Raw genomic sequence first — 18,371 nt, forward strand, 5'->3', positions numbered from 1 at the left:
GAGATTACAAACCATTATCCCTGATAGTAACTGAAGGAGATTACAAACCATTATCCCTGCTAGTAGCTGAAGGAGATTACAAACCATTATCCCTGATAGTAACTGAAGGAGATAACAAACCATTATCTCTGATAGTAACTGAAGGAGATTACAAACCATTATCCCTGATAGTAACTGTAGAAAAGGCCCATGGAGTTGGTGGAATACTCCTTTAATTCATTGCCATTTACTCAGCTGGACCAGGGGCGCTCTAATTAGGTCAGGTGGAAATGTCAGACAGATCTCAACTCCATAAAAGGAGGAAATTGCCATCGCCTGATCTCGCTGCTTTCTCTTCCTTAACTCCATCTGATCCAGAAGTTCTGTGCGTCCATGAATCCACGTAAATCCACCGACTATGTTACCTTTCATCTGAATTATCTGTGGCGATCGGGAGAGTGGGCCATTCAGTTATTGTTTATAGGTTTTACCGCGGAGCGCGGCTTGGAGCGCACGCTTCAAACATAGTGTAATGTGAATTGTCAATGATCACGGCCCTACGGATCCTCATAGGCCAATTATGCAGTCGATATGGTTCATATGTATTGAAATGAATTATATGTACACATGGAGACAATTGAAAGAGTGAAATGAGAAACGTCATTGTTTGCTAACTGATTGACTTTGATAATGGGGATTATAGATTGTATAACCATTCCCTGTTTGTATTCTTTCATGATTTATGATAAATAGTTACGAGCCTAAATGACTCGCGGATGATTACTATTGACTTCTTAATGAACTGGACTGTTGAATTCCCTAAATTATGTTAATAATGAATGATATGATTTGATCTTTGATTATGAATTTGATTGGATACATGTAATTTGTTTCCTTTGTGATGCAGCACAGACTACTCAGTAAATATGCCACTTTATGGTTAAAGGAATTCCTGCCTCAGTCTCATCCATTCCTCTGTCACCTGACACGTGACCACCTGTTCACCTTCACTGTCAGTCATCCTACCTGTCCAGCTACCCACACAGATTCCACTAATCTTTCAGTAACTGAAGGAGATTACAAACCATTATCCCTGCTAGTAACCGAAGGAGAATACAAACCATTATCCCTGATAGTAACTGACGGAGGTAACAAACCATTATCACTGATGGTAACTGAAGGAGGTAACAAACCATTATCCCTGCTAGTAACTGAAGGAGATAACAAACCATTATCCCTGATAGTAACTGAAGGAGATTACAAACCATTATCCCTGCTAGTAACTGAAGGAGATAACAAACCATTATCCCTGCTAGTAACTGAAGGAGATAACAAACCATTATCCCTGATAGTAACTGAAGGAGATTACAAACCATTATTCCTGATAGTAACTGAAGGAGATAACAAACCATTATCCCTGCTAGTAACTGAAGGAGATAACAAACCATTATCCCTGATAGTAACTGAAGGAGATAACAAACCATTATCCCCGGGAAAAGGCATTTAACGCGGATGATCACTTATATGAAATTATTCCACTTTAAGTGGTTAGGTTATATCCTGCAATTGCACCCCCCCCCCCTTCTCTCCATACACAAACAAATGAACTCCAATAACAAAACCCACAGTTCTTTGCATTTAAAAAAAGCAAACCCACCAATCTTCATTAAAAACACAGCAATTAATTAGTTAACTTCTCTCGCTAATCACCAACCTGGAAATTTAAAAGGCATTGTAATTAATGTGACTTACTCCATCTAATACAAATGAACAGAGACGAGGGAAGTGTGTCTGTAAGGAAGGGACTTCACCCTCCCCGTCCTCAACCTCCTACCTCTCTCTCTCTCACCCACCCCGTCCTCTACCTCCTACCTCTACCTCTCTCTCTCTCACCCACCCCGTCCTCTACCTCCTACCTCTACCGCTCTCTCTCCCACCCACCCCGTCCTCTACCTCCTACCTCTACCTCTCTCTCACCCACCCCGTCCTCTACCTCCTACCTCTACCTCTCTCTCTCACCCACCCTGTCCTCTACCTCCTACGTCTCTCTCTCTCACCCACCCCGTCCTCTACCTCCTACCTCTCTCTCTCACCCACCCCGTCCTCTACCTCCTACCTCTCTCTCTCACCCACTCTGTCCTCTACCTCTCTCTCCCCCACCCAGTCCTCTACCTCTCCCTCACCCACCCAGTCATCTACCTCTCCCTCACCCACCCAGTCCTCTACCTCTCCCTCACCCACCCCGTCCTCTACCTCTCTCTCTCACCCACTCCGTCCTCTACCTCTCTCACCCACTCCGTCCTCTACCTCTCTCACCCACCCACCCCGTCCTCTACCTCTCTCACCCACCCACCCCGTCCTCTACCTCTCTCACCCACCCACTCCGTCCTCTACCTCCTACCTCTACCTCTCTCTCACCCACCCCGTCCTCTACCTCCTACCTCTACCTCTCTCTCTCACCCACCCCGTCCTCTACCTCCTACCTCTCTCTCTCTCACCCACCCCGTCCTCTACCTCCTCCCTCTCTCTCTCACCCACCCCGTCCTCTACCTCCTACCTCTCTCTCTCACCCACTCTGTCCTCTACCTCTCTCTCCCCCACCCAGTCCTCTACCTCTCCCTCACCCACCCAGTCATCTACCTCTCCCTCACCCACCCAGTCCTCTACCTCTCCCTCACCCACCCCGTCCTCTACCTCTCTCTCTCACCCACTCCGTCCTCTACCTCTCTCACCCACTCCGTCCTCTACCTCTCTCACCCACCCACCCCGTCCTCTACCTCTCTCACCCACCCACCCCGTCCTCTACCTCTCTCACCCACCCACTCCGTCCTCTACCTCTCACCCACCCACTCCGTCCTCTACCTCCTACCTCTACCTCTCTCTCTCACCCAACCCGTCCTCTACCTCCTACCTCTACCTCTCTCTCTCTCACCCACCCCGTCCTCTACCTCCTACCTCTCTCTCTCACCCACCCTGTCCTCTACCTCCTACCTCTCTCTCTCACCCACTCTGTCCTCTACCTCTCCCTCACCCACCCAGTCCTCTACCTCTCCCTCACCCACCCAGTCATCTACCTCTCCCTCACCCACCCAGTCCTCTACCTCTCCCTCACCCACCCCGTCCTCTACCTCTCTCACCCACCCACTCCGTCCTCTACCTCTCACCCACCCACTCCGTCCTCTACCTCTCTCACCCACCCACCCCGTCCTCTACCTCTCTCACCCACCCACCCCGTCCTCTACCTCTCTCACCCACCCACTCCGTCCTCTACCTCCTACCTCTACCTCTCTCTCTCACCCAACCCGTCCTCTACCTCCTACCTCTACCTCTCTCTCTCTCACCCACCCCGTCCTCTACCTCCTACTTCTCTCTCACCCACCCCGTCCTCTACCTCCTACCTCTCTCTCACCCACTCTGTCCTCTACCTCTCCCTCACCCACCCAGTCCTCTACCTCTCCCTCACCCAACCAGTCATCTACCTCTCTCACCCACCCAGTCCTCTATCTCTCTCTCACCAACCCAGTCCTCTACCTCTCCCTCACCCACCCCGTCCTCTACCTCTCTCTCACCCACTCCGTCCTCTACCTCTCTCTCTCACCCAACCACTCCATCTTCTACCCATCGCTCTCACACACCCACTCCGTCCTCTACCCCTCGCTCTAACACACTCCGTCCTCTACCTCTCTCCCACACTCCGTCCTCTACCTCTCTCTCTCTCACCCACCAACCCACTCCGTCCTCGCTCTCTCACACACTCAGTCCTCTCTCTCTCACCCCACTCCGTCCTCTCTCTCTCACCCACCCCGTCCTCTACCTCCTACCTCTACCTCTCACCCACCCCGTCCTCTACCTCCTACCTCAACCTCTCTCTCACCCATCCTGTCCTCTACCTCCTACCTCTACCTCTATCTCTCACCCACCCCATCCTCTACCTCTCTCTCTCACCTACCCCATCCTCTACCTCTCTCACCCACCCTGTTCTCTACCTCTCTCTCTCACCCACTCCATCCTCTACCTCTCTCACCCACTCCATCCTCTACCTCTCTCACCCACTCCATCCTCTACCTCTCTCACCCACTCCATCCTCTACCTCTCTCACCCACTCCATCCTCTACCTCTCTCACCCACCCACTGTCCTCTACCTCTCTCACCCACCCTGTCATCTACCCACTCCGTCCTCTACCTCTCTCACCCACCCACTTCGTCCTCTACCTCTCACCCACCCACTTCGTCCTCTACCTCTCACCCACCCACTTCGTCCTCTACCTCTCACCCACCCACTCTGTCCTCTACCTCTCTCTCACCCACTCCGTCCTCTACCTCGCTCTCTCACCCACTCCGTCCTCTACCTCGCTCTCTCACCCACTCCGTCCTCTACCTCGCTCTCTCACCAACTCCGTCCTCTACCTCGCTCTCTCACCCACTCCGTCCTCTACCTCGCTCTCTCATCCACTCCGTCCTCTACCTCGCTCTCTCACCCACTCCGTCCTCTACCTCGCTCTCTCACCCACTCCGTCCTCTACCTCGCTCTCTCACCCACTCCGTCCTCTACCTCGCTCTCTCACCCACTCCGTCCTCTACCTCGCTCTCTCACCCACTCCGTCCTCTACCTCGCTCTCTCACCCACTCCGTCCTCTACCTCGCTCTCTCACCCACTCCGTCCTCTACCTCGCTCTCTCACCCACTCCGTCCTCTACCTCGCTCTCTCACCCACTCCGTCCTCTACCTCGCTCTCTCACCCACTCCGTCCTCTACCTCGCTCTCTCACCCACTCCGTCCTCTACCTCGCTCTCTCACCCACTCCGTCCTCTACCTCGCTCTCTCACCCACTCCGTCCTCTACCTCGCTCTCTCACCCACTCCGTCCTCCACCTCGCTCTCTCACCCACTCCGTCCTCTACCTCGCTCTCTCACCCACTCCGTCCTCTACCTCGCTCTCTCACCCACTCCGTCCTCTACCTCGCTCTCTCACCCACTCCGTCCTCTACCTCGCTCTTTCACCCACTCCGTCCTCTACCTCGCTCTCTCACCCACTCCGTCCTCTACCTCGCTCTCTCACCCACTCCGTCCTCTACCTCGCTCTCTCACCCACTCCGTCCTCTACCTCGCTCTTTCACCCACTCCGTCCTCCACCTCGCTCTCTCACCCACTCCGTCCTCCACCTCGCTCTCTCACCCACTCCGTCCTCCACCTCGCTCTCTCACCCACTCCGTCCTCCACCTCGCTCTCTCACCCACTCCGTCCTCCACCTCGCTCTCTCACCCACTCCGTCCTCCACCTCGCTCTCTCACCCACTCCGTCCTCCACCTCTCTCACCCAATCGCTCCTTTTAGCATTATAACCGCATTCTCTTGAATAATACATCCCCTATGACTGACTATGACTACTTACAAAATGATGAATAATGGGGTGTGTGCGGTCAGATACCAGCTAGTGGGTTATTCAGGGTTGAGAAGAGGGTTGTTGGAAGAAAAGTCATGAAATCCATTTTCCTAGAAATGACTGCTGACTGTTCAGATTTGTTTGTGTTTTTATTTCTCCTTCCTTCCTATCCAAACAGTAGAGGAGAAATAGAAGAGATGAGAGGGACAAGAGAGGAGAGGAGAGGTAGAAGAGATGAGAAGTAGAGGAGAGGTAGAAGAGAGGTGAGGAGAGAAGGAGAAGAGATGGAGAGCAGAGGAGCGGTAGAAGAGAGAGAGGAGAGAGGCAGGTAAAAAGTGGACCAGGACAGAACAAGCTTTTGGCCACTACCTGACCTGATACTAGTGGACAACAACTCCTTAATAATCAGGCTAGGTGTGTGCGAGCGCTCGCCCATGCGCTATCTTCATATTACTGGGGAAAGAGTAACCATGACAGCGTATTGCCACATCTCTCCAGAGGGCCTTTTTGTGACATCATGCCAATTTCACCGTGGCAGCAGACTGGCTCAACGTTGTTTATTTGATTAGATTTTAATTACGTGTCTCTCAGCGGAGACGGGAAAACATCCAGTTTTTATAATTTCATGTTTAATTCCCATTTATTTGGAGCTGGTTCATTTCTCTCTCTTTGTGTCTCTATAATTTATTTCTCTCTCTCCTTTTCTTCATGTCTCTCACTCTTTCTCGGGCTCTCCCCTTTTCTGCCTAACATTCCATTCTCTCCCTCTCTCCTTCTCTCCCTTGAGCTCACTCTACCTCCATCTTTCTCAGTCTGTAATCTGTCCAAGTACTCTGTTTCTCCCTTTCTCCTTCTGTCTTTCCCTCTCTTTCGACACTCCACACCCACACATCCTTTCACGCTTTCTCCTTCTCCACCTCCCTCCGTCTGTTTGGTTTAGTAGTTATTTCTGCCCTGTGTGGCTGTCTGTCTGTCTGGGCCCCCTCAGGGAGACCGTTTGTGCGCTCAGGGGTGTAATCCTTTCTGACAGAGACAGGGCTGAGGCGGAGAGGAGAGGGGGAGGAGGAGAGGTACTGCATTCACCTCAGGCGGACCTTAAAAGGTAGGCTACAGTCGCTGGCAGTCTACAGCAAACCTCTATAATCTCAGCACACATTACAATGGCTAACTGCTAACTGAAACGGCTAACTTGTTCACTCATCTTTGTGGACGCGGTTCATACCTTTGCTATGGCAGATCCATCCTCTCTCTTTCCTGTCTACCAGGCTGATCAATCCTGTCTCGTTCCTGTCCACCAGGCTATTGCTGATCAATCCTGTCTCGTTCCTGTCCACCAGGCTATTGCTGATCAATCCTGTCTCGTTCCTGTCCACCAGGCTATTGCTGATCTATCCTGTCTCGTTCCTGTCCACCAGGCTATTGCTGATCTATCCTGTCTCGTTCCTGTCCACCAGGCTATTGCTGATCAATCCTGTCTCGTTCCTGTCCACCAGGCTATTGCTGATCAATCCTGTCTCGTTCCTGTCCACCAGGCTATTGCTGATCAATCCTGTCTCGTTCCTGTCCACCAGGCTATTGCTGATCAATCCTGTCTTGTTCCTGTCCACCAGGCTATTGCTGATCAATCCTGTCTCGTTCCTGTCCACCAGGCTATTGCTGATCAATCCTGTCTCGTTCCTGTCCACCAGGCTTTTGCTGATCAATCCTGTCTCGTTCCTGTCCACCAGGCTATTGCTGATCAATCCTGTCTCGTTCCTGTCCACCAGGCTATTGCTGATCAATCCTGTCTCGTTCCTGTCCACCAGACTATTGCTGATCTATCATGTCTCGTTCCTGTCCACCAGGCTATTGCTGATCTATCCTGTCTCGTTCCTGTCCACCAGGCTATTGCTGATCAATCCTGTCTCATTCCTGTCCACCAGGCTATTGCTGATCAATCCTGTCTCGTTCCTGTCCACCAGGCTATTGCTGATCAATCCTGTCTCGTTCCTGTCCACCAGGCTATTGCTGATCAAGCCTGTCTCGTTCCTGTCCACCAGGTTATTGCTGATCAATCCTGTCTTGTTCCTGTCCACCAGGCTATTGCTGATCAATCCTGTCTTGTTCCTGTCCACCAGGCTATTGCTGATCAATGATGTATTGTTCCTGTCTACCAGGCTATGGCTGATCAATCCTGTCTTGTTCCTGTCTACCAGGCTATTGCTGATCAATCCTGTCTTGTTCCTGTCCACCAGGCTATTGCTGATCAATCCTGTCTTGTTCCTGTCCACCAGGCTATTGCTGATCAATCCTGTCTTGTTCCTGTCCACCAGGCTATTGCTGATCAATGATGTCTTGTTCCTGTCTACCAGGCTATTGCTGATCAATCCTGTCTTGTTCCTGTCTACCAGGCTATTGCTGATCAATCCTGTCTTGTTCCTGTCCACCAGGCTATTGCTGATCAATCCTGTCTTGTTCCTGTCCACCAGGCTATTGTTGATCAATGATGTCTTGTTCCTGTCTACCAGGCTATGGCTGATCAATCATGTCTCGTTCCTGACTACCAGGCTACGGCCGATCAATCCTGCCTCGTTCCTGTCTACCAGGCTCAATTCTACACCCTATAGGGTATGCCAGTGTTTCAACTCATCATCACGCTTTGATGATTTGAATCCACTGTGTAGTGTTATGGCAATAACTAAAACATGCACCCCTTGGGGTCCACTGGATCGACTTTGGAAAATGCTGGGATATGCAAATAGCCTAGCCCAACCCACCTTTACTTATACCTTAACCCAGGTAGGATGTACCTTCTGAGCAGCAGCTTGTGGAGGTTCTTGCTCTCCAGGTTCTCACCCCCTCCTCTACACAAATAGCCTAGCCCAACCCACCTTTTCTCATACCTTAACCCAGGTAGGATGTACCTTGTTCTCGCTCTCCAGGTTCTCACCCCCTCTTCCCCCTTCCGCTACACAAATAGCCCAACCCAACACAAAAGTGGACCATACCTTCTCAACAGTAGCTTGGGGTGGTTCTTGCTCTCCAGGTTCTTGTCAATGAGGTCAGACAGCAGCTGCTTCAACACCCCTGTGGCGTATTCCATCTCTCCCTGGAGCGCAGTCATGACCAGCGATGCCACGTTGCCGCGGTCGCGCATGGAGAAGGAGCGTTGAGCCTCCAGCGTGCGGATAAAGGTCAACAGGAAGTGCTTCTTGGTGAGCAGCTGGCCGAACAGGGTGAGACCCTTCTCCACATTGGCCTGGACCTATAGTAAGAGAGGGGGTGGGAGGGAGGAAGAGGGTTGGTGGACAGAGCACTTATATATACTTTCTAGGTCTTAAATTACAAATACAGTACATGACCAAAAGTATGTGGACACCTGCTCATCAAACATCTCATTAATATGGAGTAGGTCCCCCTTTGCTGCTATTCCACTAGATGTTGGAACATTGCTGCGGGGACTTGCTTCCATTCAGCCACAAGAGCATTAGCGAGGTCGGGCACTGATGTTGGACAATTAGGCCTGACTCGCAGTCGGTTTCAGAATTCATTCCAAAGGTTTTTGATGGGGTTGAGATCAGGGCTCTGTGCAGGCCAGTCAAGTTATTCTAAACCGATCTCTACAAACCATTTCTGTATGGACCTCACTTTATGCACGGGAGCATTGCCATTCTGAAACAGGAAAGGACCTCCCCAAACTGTTGCCACAAAATCATCTAGAATGTCATTGTATGCTGTGGAGTTAATATTTCCCTTCACTGGAACTAAGGAGCCAAAACCGAACAATGAAAAACAGAATCAGACCGCTATTTCTCCTCCACCAAACTCTAAAGTTGGCCTATGCATCCGACGGCCAGATGGTGAAGGGTGATTCATCTCTCTAGAGAACGCGTTTCCACTACTCCAGAGTCCAATGGTGGGGAGCTTTACACCACTCCAGCCGATGCTTGGCATTGAGCATGGTGATCTTAGGCTTGTGTGCGGCTGCTCGGCCATGGAAACCCATTTCATGAAGCTCCCGATGAAGTTATTGTGCTGATGTTGCTTCCAGAGGTAGTTTGGAACTTGGTAGTGAGTGTTGCAACTGAGGACAGATGATGCGCTTCAGCACTCGGCGGTCCCACTCTGTGATCTCGTGTGGCCCATCACTTTGCGGCTGAGCTGTTGTCTCTCCAAGACGTTTCCACTTCACAATAACAGCACTTACAGTTGACCGGGGAAGCTCTAGCGAGGCAGAAATTTGACAAACTGAAAGTCACTGAGCTCTTCAGTAAGGCCATTCACTAGAGGCTGACCGATTACAATTTAACACCGATACCAATTATTGGAGGACCAAAAAAAGATACAGATTAATTGGCCGATTTTTATATTTGTAATAATGACAACTACAACAATACTGAATGAACACTTTTATTTTAACTTAATATAATATATAAATAACATCTATTTAGTCTCAAATAAATAATGAAACATGTTCAATTTGGTTTAAATAATGCACTTTTACTTTCTTGAAGAAAGTAAAAGTGCAATATGTGCCATGTAAAAAAGCTAATGTTTAAGTTCCTTGCTCAGAACATATGAAAGCTGGTGGTTCCTTTTAACATCTCCAATATTCCCTGTTAAGAAGTTTTAAGTTGTAGTTATTATAGGACTATTTCTCAATACCATTTGTATTTCATATACCTTTGACAATTGGATGTTCTAATAGGCACTATAGTATTTCCAGCCTAATCTCGGGAGTTGATAGGCTTGAAATCAAACAGCGTAATGCTTGAAGCACAGCGAAGAGCTGCTGGCAAACGCAGGAAAGTGGTGTTTGAATGAATGCTTACGAGCCTGCTAATGCCTACCACCGCTCAGTCAGACTGCTCTATCAAATATCAAATCATAGACTTAATTATAATATAATAAACACACAGAAATACGAGCCTTAGGTCATTAATATGTTCAAATCAGGGAACTATCATTTCGAAAACAAAACGTTTCTTTCAGTGAAATACGGAACCTTTCCGTATATTATCTAATGGGTGGCAACCCTAAGTCTAAATATTGCTGTTACATTGCACAACCTGTCATAATTATGTAAAATTCTGGCAAATTAATTTGCAACGAGCCAGGCGGCCCAAACTGCTGCATATACCCTGACTCTGCTTGCACAGAACGCAAGAGAAATTACACAATTTCCCTAGTTAAAAGAAATTCATGTTAGCAGGCAATATTAACTAAATATGCAGGTTTAAAAAAATAAACTTGTGTATTGAATTTAAGAAAGACATTGCTGTTTATGGTTAGGTAAACATTAATGCAATGACCGTTATTTTTTTGAGAATGCACTTGTTAAATCATCACCAGTTTGGTGAAGTAGGCTGTGATTTGATGATAAATTAACATGCACCGCATTGATTATATGCAACGCAGGACAAGCTAGTTAAACTAGTAATATCATCAATGTGTAGTTAACTAGTGATTGTGTTAAGATTGATTGTTTTTATAAGGTAAGTTTAATGCTAGCTAGCAACTTACCTTGGTCTCCTCGTGGAGCTCAGTGTTATGAAAACTTCAAATCGGCCCTAATTAGTCAGCCATGCCAATTAATCGATCGACCTCTACCATTCACATACACTGCATGCGCACACATTCTTACATTCACATACACAGCACGCACACACACACAATACGTCTGAAGACGCAACAACATTACTTTCGGATGTATGAATAAAGCTACTACCCTATCCAGTTCTACCATCCTCCAACCATTTCTCTTTATCTATTTCTCCCCCTCTCTATCCACCTCTATTTCTCCCTCCCTCCTCCCACTACCCCCCCTCTCTCTTCCTCACCTCTCTTCGTCTCTCTCTCCAAATAGAACACCGGGTCATCTTGTCTGGTTGTCTTGTAGGAAGGTGAACCTCATGGCCAAATATGAAATTGATCTGTGTGCTACAGCGGAGGCTGGTTGCATCTGGGATACAAATGAAAACCTGATGCTACGCGCCAGAGAGACAGACGTGCAAAATAGTCAGTAGATATGCTGCTAGTCGTGCTCCTCTTTCCTCTTCTCACCTCCCAACCCCTCAGAGGTGATACCATACAAAACATGCACCAGACCGGTCAGTGCACCTTATATTGAGTCTGCAGGTTGGTGTGATGGTATTGTAATGTGTGTGGGGTGGGGTTGTGTTTGATGGTATTGTAACAGGTGTAGGCCATGCTATCTTGACGTGGCGATGTGGTGCAATTGAGTGATAGATACAGTGCCTTGCGAAAGTTCGGCCCCCTTGAACTTTGTGACCTTTTGCCACATTTCAGGCATAGATATAAAACTGTATTTTTTTGTGAAGAATCAACAACAAGTGGGACACAATCATGAAGTGGAACGACATTTATTGGATATTTCAAACTTTTTTAACAAATCCAAAACTGAAAAATTGGGCGTGCAAAATTATTCAGCCCCTTTACTTTCAGTGCAGCAAACTCTCTCCAGAAGTTCAGTGAGGATCTCTGAATGATCCAATGTTGACCTAAATGACTAATGATGATAAATACAATCCACCTGTGTGTAATCAAGTCTCCGTATAAATGCACCTGCACTGTTATAGTCTCAGAGGTCCGTTAAAAGCGCAGAGAGCATCATGAAGAACAAGGAACACACCAGGCAGGTCCGAGATACTGTTGTGAAGAAGTATAAAGCCGGATTTGGATACAAAAAGATTTCCCAAGCTTTAAACATCCCAAGGAGCACTGTGCAAGCGATAATATTGAAATGGAAGGAGTATCAGACCACTGCAAATCTACCAAGACCTGGCCGTCCCTCTAAACTTTCAGCTCATACAAGGAGAAGACTGATCAGAGATGCAGCCAAGAGGCCCATGATCACTCTGGATGAACTGCAGAGATCTACAGCTGAGGTGGGAGACTCTGTCCATAGGACAAGAATCAGTCGTATATTGCACAAATCTGGCCTTTATGGAAGAGTGGCAAGAAGAAAGCCATTTCTTAAAGATATCCATAAAAAGTGTTGTTTAAAGTTTGCCACAAGCCACCTGGGAGACACACCAAACATGTGGAAGAAGGTGCTCTGGTCAGATGAAACCAAAATTGAACTTTTTGGCAACAATGCAAAACGTTATGTTTGGCGTAAAAGCAACACAGCTCATTACCCTGAACACACCATCCCCACTGTCAAACATGGTGGTGGCAGCATCATGGTTTGGGCCTGCTTTTCTTCAGCAGGGACAGGGAAGATGGTTAAAATTGATGGGAAGATGGATGGAGCCAAATACAGGACCATTCTGGAAGAAAACCTGATGGAGTCTGCAAAAGACCTGAGACTGGGACGGAGATTTGTCTTCCAACAAGACAATGATCCAAAACATAAAGCAAAATCTACAATGGAATGGTTCAAAAATAAACATATCCAGGTGTTAGAATGGCCAAGTCAAAGTCCAGACCTGAATCCAATCGAGAATCTGTGGAAAGAACTGAAAACTGCTGTTCACAAATGCTCTCCATCCAACCTCACTGAGCTCGAGCTGTTTTGCAAGGAGGAATGGGAAAAAATGTCAGTCTCTCGATGTGCAAAACTGATAGAGACATACCCCAAGCGACTTACAGCTGTAATCGCATCAAAAGGTGGCGCTACAAAGTATTAACTTAAGGGGGCTTAAGGGGGCTGAATAATTTTCAGTTTTTGATTTGTTAAAAAAGTTAATATCCAATAAATGTCGTTCCACTTCATGATTGTGTTCCACTTGTTGATTCTTCACAAAAAAATACAGTTTTATATCTTTATGTTTGAAGCCTGAAATGTGGCAGAAGGTCGCAAAGTTCAAGGGGGCCGAATACTTTCGCAAGGCACTGTACATCACTTCTCTTGGCTGGTGAAGAAGTAGAATGCAATGGCAGAGTGTTGCATTGCATGTGTGAGACCTGTTTCTCAGGCCCTAGCCATGCTATGGCCTTGTTAAGGCAATCTAAAAGTCTCTCAGTTCCACATAGTGTTAGGTAGGTCCAGGGCCCGTATTCACAAAGTGTTTCAGAGTAGGAGTGCTGATCTAGAATCCATTTTGCTTATTAGTTCACAATAAGACGGGGGGGACCTGATACTAGGTTAGAAATAGGGGAGCTGGGAACCCCTATAACAAATCAGGACTCCCACATAAGAATTAGAACAAAGTGGCCCCGCCCCTATTTGTTTTTTTTAAAGAGTTCAATATCTGACACCCCCAAGAGTCAATGCATAACACTGGGTGTTACTGACCCTTACCTCCATCTCCTTGAGCACGAGGTGGACCTCCCACTCGTCATCCCTCTATCCCTATTCCCGCTTATCCATCTCTCTCACCCTCTATCACTATACAGTTACTAACCCGTACCTCCATCTCTTTGAGCACAGGGTGGTCCTCGATCCCGGGGAAGAGGACCCTCATGGCGTAGGTCCTGTATTCCAGGAAGGGGATGCCTGTTCCGTCCAGCTCCTGGGTCAGCTCATGGATGTCTGTCTGCAGCTCTGCAAAGGCTGGGTGGAGGAAGAGAAATAATGAATCTATTGTTATGTTAATAATGATTATCTTGTTGTCCAAAGAGGGCTGGACACAACTCAAAGTGATGCCAATCATACTAAACATCCCCCAAAAAGTCAAACTATTACAACGGTGCTATATAAATCAAATCCATCCATACATACATACACAAGATGGTGCCGGAGAAGGCAGACGTTTTACGTGCCCCCAACCGATTGAGATTTTTTGTTTGTTTATTTGCGTTGTTTGTCAATTTTTTTAAACTTATTTTGTACATAATGTTTCCTCTATCGTCTCTTATGACCGAAAATAAATAGACATCAGGACTGCGATTACTCACCACGGACTGGCAGAATCCTTTTTTTCATTTCACGACTCTGACGAGACCGACACGAGGGATATATTTTTTATTTAACTAGGCAAGTCAGTTAAGAACAAATTGTTATTTTCAATGATGGCCTAGGAACAGTGGGTTAACTGCCTGTTCAGGGGCAGAACGACACATCTTTACCTTGTCAGCTCGGGGATTCGATCTTGCAACCTTTCGGTTACTAGTCCAACGCTCTAACCATAAGGCTACCTGCCACCCCTTATATACTGCTTCCTCGGGAACAGGCCCCGATCCCCGAGATCTGTGTGAAGAGGAGGCGGAGAAAGAGGGGCCGAAGGGGGGGCTGTCTTCTGAGAATTCGTAGGCGATTGAATAAACCCCTACTTCCCTCCATTCTGCTAGCAAACGTGCAATCCTTGGAGAATAAAATCGACGAGTTACGCGGAAGACTAAAGTACCAACGGGACATTAAACTAAAATCTATGCTTCACGGAGTCGTAGCTGAAAGACGGCAATATCAACATACAGCTGGCTGATTTTACGATGTAACAGCAGGAGAGAGCTGCGGCGTCTAGTAAGACAAGGGGCAGCGGACTATGTATTTTTATAAAAAATAGCTGGTGAACGATATCTAAGGAAGTCTTGAGCTATTGCGCGCCTAGGTAGAGTATCTCATGATAAGCTGTAGACCACACTATCTACCTAGAGAGTTTTCATCTGTATTTTTCATAGCTGTTTACACAGCTGTTTACATACCACCACAGTCAGAGGCTGGCACAAAGACAGCATTGAATGAGCTGTATTCTGCCATAAGCAAACAAGAAAATGCTCACCCAGAGGCAGTGTTCCTTGTAGGCGAGGAAATTAATGCAGGGAAACTTTTAAATCTGTTTTACCAAATTTCTATCAGCATGTTAAATGTGTAACCAGAGGAAAAAGAACTCTGGACCACCTTTACTCCACACACAGAGAAGTATACAAAGCTCTCCCTCGCCCTCCATTTGGCAATCTGACCATAATTCTATCCTCCTGATTCCTGCTTACAAGCAAAAATTAAAGCAGGAAGCACCAGTGACTAGAACAATTAAAAAGTGGTCAGATGAAGCAGATGCTAAGCTACAGGACTGTTTTGCTAGCACAGACTGGAATATGTGTGACCGTACGTACATACCACAACCAGAAGCCATGGATTACAGGGAACATCCGCACTGTGCTAAAGGCTAGAGCTGCCTCTTTCAAGGAGTGGGACTCTAACCCGGAAGCTTATAAGAAATCCCGCTATGCCCTCAGACGAACCATCAAACAAGCAAAGCATCAATACAGAACTAAGATCAAATTGTACTACAACGGATCTGACGCGCATTGGATGTGGCAGGGCTTCACAGCCGAGAGCTGCCCAGTGACACAAGCCTACCAGACGAGCTAATCTACTCTATGCTCGCTTCGAGGCAAATGGCACTGAAACATGCATGAGAGCACCAGCTGTTCCGGAAGACTATGTGATCACGCTCTCTGCAGCCGAAGTGGGTAACACCTTTAAACAGGTCAGCATTCACAAAGCTGCAGGGCCAGACGGATCACCAGGACGTGTACTGCTAGCATGCGCTGACCAACTGGCAAGTGCCTTCACTGATATTTTCAACCTCTCCCTGTCCGAGTCTGTAATACCAACATGTTTTAAGCAGACCACCATAGTGCCTGTGCCCAAGAATACTAACATAACCTGCCTAAATGACTACAGACCCGTAGCACTCATGTCTGTAGCCATTAAGTGCTTTGAAAGGCTGGTCATGGCTCACATCATCCCAGAAACCCTAGACCCACTCTAATTTGCATACCGCCCAAACAGATCCACAAATGATGCAATCTCTATTTCACTCCACAGTGCCCTTTCCCACCTGGACAAAAGGAACACCTCTGTGAGAATGCTATTCATTGACTACAGCTCAGCGTTCAACACCATAGTGCCCTCAAAGCTCATCAATAAGTTAAGGATACTGGGACTAAAGAGAACGAGAACGCCCCCATTAACATCAACGGGGCTGCAGTGGAGTAGGTTGAGAGCTTCAAGTTCCTTGTTGTCTACATCACCAACAAACAAATATGGTCCAAGCACACCAAGACAGTCGTGAAGAGAGCACGACAAACCCTATTCCCCCTCAATATTTGGCATGGGTCCTCAAAAGGTTCTACAGCTGCACCATCGACAGGTTGCATCACTGCCTGGTACGGCAACTGCTTGGCCTCCGACCGCAAGGCTCTACAGAGGGTAGTGCGAATGGCCCAATACATTACTGGGGCAGAGCATCCTGGCATCCAGGACCTCTATACCAGGCGGTGTCAGAGGAAGGCATTTTTATTATCAATTACATGAAGTTGATGCAAAGAGTCAATATTTGCATTGTTGACCCTTCTTTTTCAAGACCTCTGCAATCCGCCCTGGCATGCTGTCAATTAACTTCTGGGCCACCTACTGACTGATGACAGGCCATTCTTGCATAATAAATGCTTGGAGTTCGTCAGAATTTGTGGGTTTTTGTTTGTTCACCCATCTCTTGTGGATTGACCACAAGTTCTCAATGGGATTATGGTCTGGGGAGTTTCCTGGCCATGGACCCAAAATATTGATGTTTTGTTCCGAGCCACTTAGTTATCACTTTTGTCTTATGACAAGGTGCTCCATCATGCTGGAAAAGGCATTGTTCATCAACAAACTGTTCCTGGATGGTTGGGAGTTGTTGCTCTCGGAGGATGTGTTGGTACCATTCTTTATTCATGACTGTGTTCTTAGGAAAAATTGTGAGTGAGCCCTCTCCCTTGGCTGAGAAGCAACCCCACACATGAATGATCTCAGGATGCTTTACTGTTGGCATGACACAGGACTGATGGTAGCGCTCACCTTGTCTTCTCCGGACAAGCTTTTTTCCGGATGCCCCAAACAATCGGAAAGGGGATTCATCAGAGAAAATGACTTTATCCCAGTCCTCAGCAGTCCAATCTCTGTACCTTTTGCAGAATATCAGTCTGTCCCTGATGTTTTTCCTGTAGAGAAGTGGCTTCTTTGCTGCCCTTCTTGACACCAGGCCATCCTCAAAGTCTTCGCCTCACTGTGCGTGCAGTTTCACTCACACCTGCCTGCTGCCATTCCTGAGCAAGCTTTGTACTGGTGGTGGCCATATACCGCAGCTGAATCAGCTTTTGGAGACGGTCCTGGCGCTTGCTGGACTTTCTTGGGCACCCTGAAGCCTTCTTCACAACAATTGAACCGCTCTCCTTCTTGATGATCCGATAAATGGTTGACTTAGGTGTAATCTTACTGGCAGCAATATCCTTGCCTGTGAAGCCCTTTTTGTGCAAAGCAATGATGACGGCACGTGTTTCCTCTCAGGTAACCATGGTTGACAGAGGAAGAACAATGACTCCAAGCACCACCCTCCTTTTTGAAGCTTCCAGTCTGTTATTCAAACTAAATCAGTTTTACAGTGTGATCTCCAGCCTTGTCCTCATCAACACTCACACCTGTGTTAATGAGAGAATCACTGACATGATGTCACCTGGTCCTTTTGTGGCAGGGCTGAAATGCAGTGGAAATGTTTTTATGGGATTCAGTTCATTTGCATGGCAAAGAGGGACTTTGCAATTAATTGCAATTCATCTGATCACCCTTCATAACATTCTGGAGTATCTGCAAATTGCCATCATTCAAACTGAGGCAGCAGACTGTGAAAATGTATATTAGTGTCATTCTCAAAACTTTTGGCCACGACTGTACATAATACCTCAACTTACCGGTGCCCTCGCACAGTGACTCTGTATTGGTAACCCCCTGTATATAGTCTCACCATTGTTATGTTATTGCTGCTCTTTAATTACTTGTTACTTTATTTCTCCATATTTGCTTTTTAACTGAAATTGTTGGTTAGGGGCTGTTAATTAAGTAAGTATTTCACTGTAAGGTTTACACCTGCTGTATTCGGTGCCTAATACAATTTGATTTGATTCAATAACAGAATGAAAAGTAACATACACATAGTCAAAGTACAGTGGGGCAAAAACGTATTTAGTCTGCCACCAATTGTGCAAGTTCTCCCACTTAAAAAGATGAGAGAGGCCTGTAATTTTCATCATAGGTACACTTCAACAATGACAGACAAAATGAGAAAAAAATCCAGAAAATCA

General features: G+C 47.2%; 1 protein-coding gene across 2 annotated transcripts in view; it reads right to left on the bottom strand.

Moving 5' to 3' along the window:
* LOC110528476 (plexin-A1) overlaps positions 1 to 18,371 on the bottom strand; it is a 417,662-nt gene that overhangs the window by 15,343 nt on the left and 383,948 nt on the right. For both annotated transcript variants that reach the window (XM_021610568.3, XM_036984053.2), the window contains exons 21-22: positions 13,715 to 13,857; positions 8,348 to 8,604 (exon numbers count right to left, since the gene is read on the bottom strand). In XM_021610568.3, coding sequence (XP_021466243.2) covers positions 8,348 to 8,604; positions 13,715 to 13,857 — 400 coding nt within the window. The remainder of the gene's footprint in view (positions 1 to 8,347; positions 8,605 to 13,714; positions 13,858 to 18,371) is intronic.

Source organism: Oncorhynchus mykiss, chromosome 7 (genome assembly GCF_057628025.1).
Source record: "Oncorhynchus mykiss isolate SJ-2025 chromosome 7, ASM5762802v1, whole genome shotgun sequence".
Taxonomy (NCBI): Eukaryota; Metazoa; Chordata; class Actinopteri; order Salmoniformes; family Salmonidae; genus Oncorhynchus; species Oncorhynchus mykiss.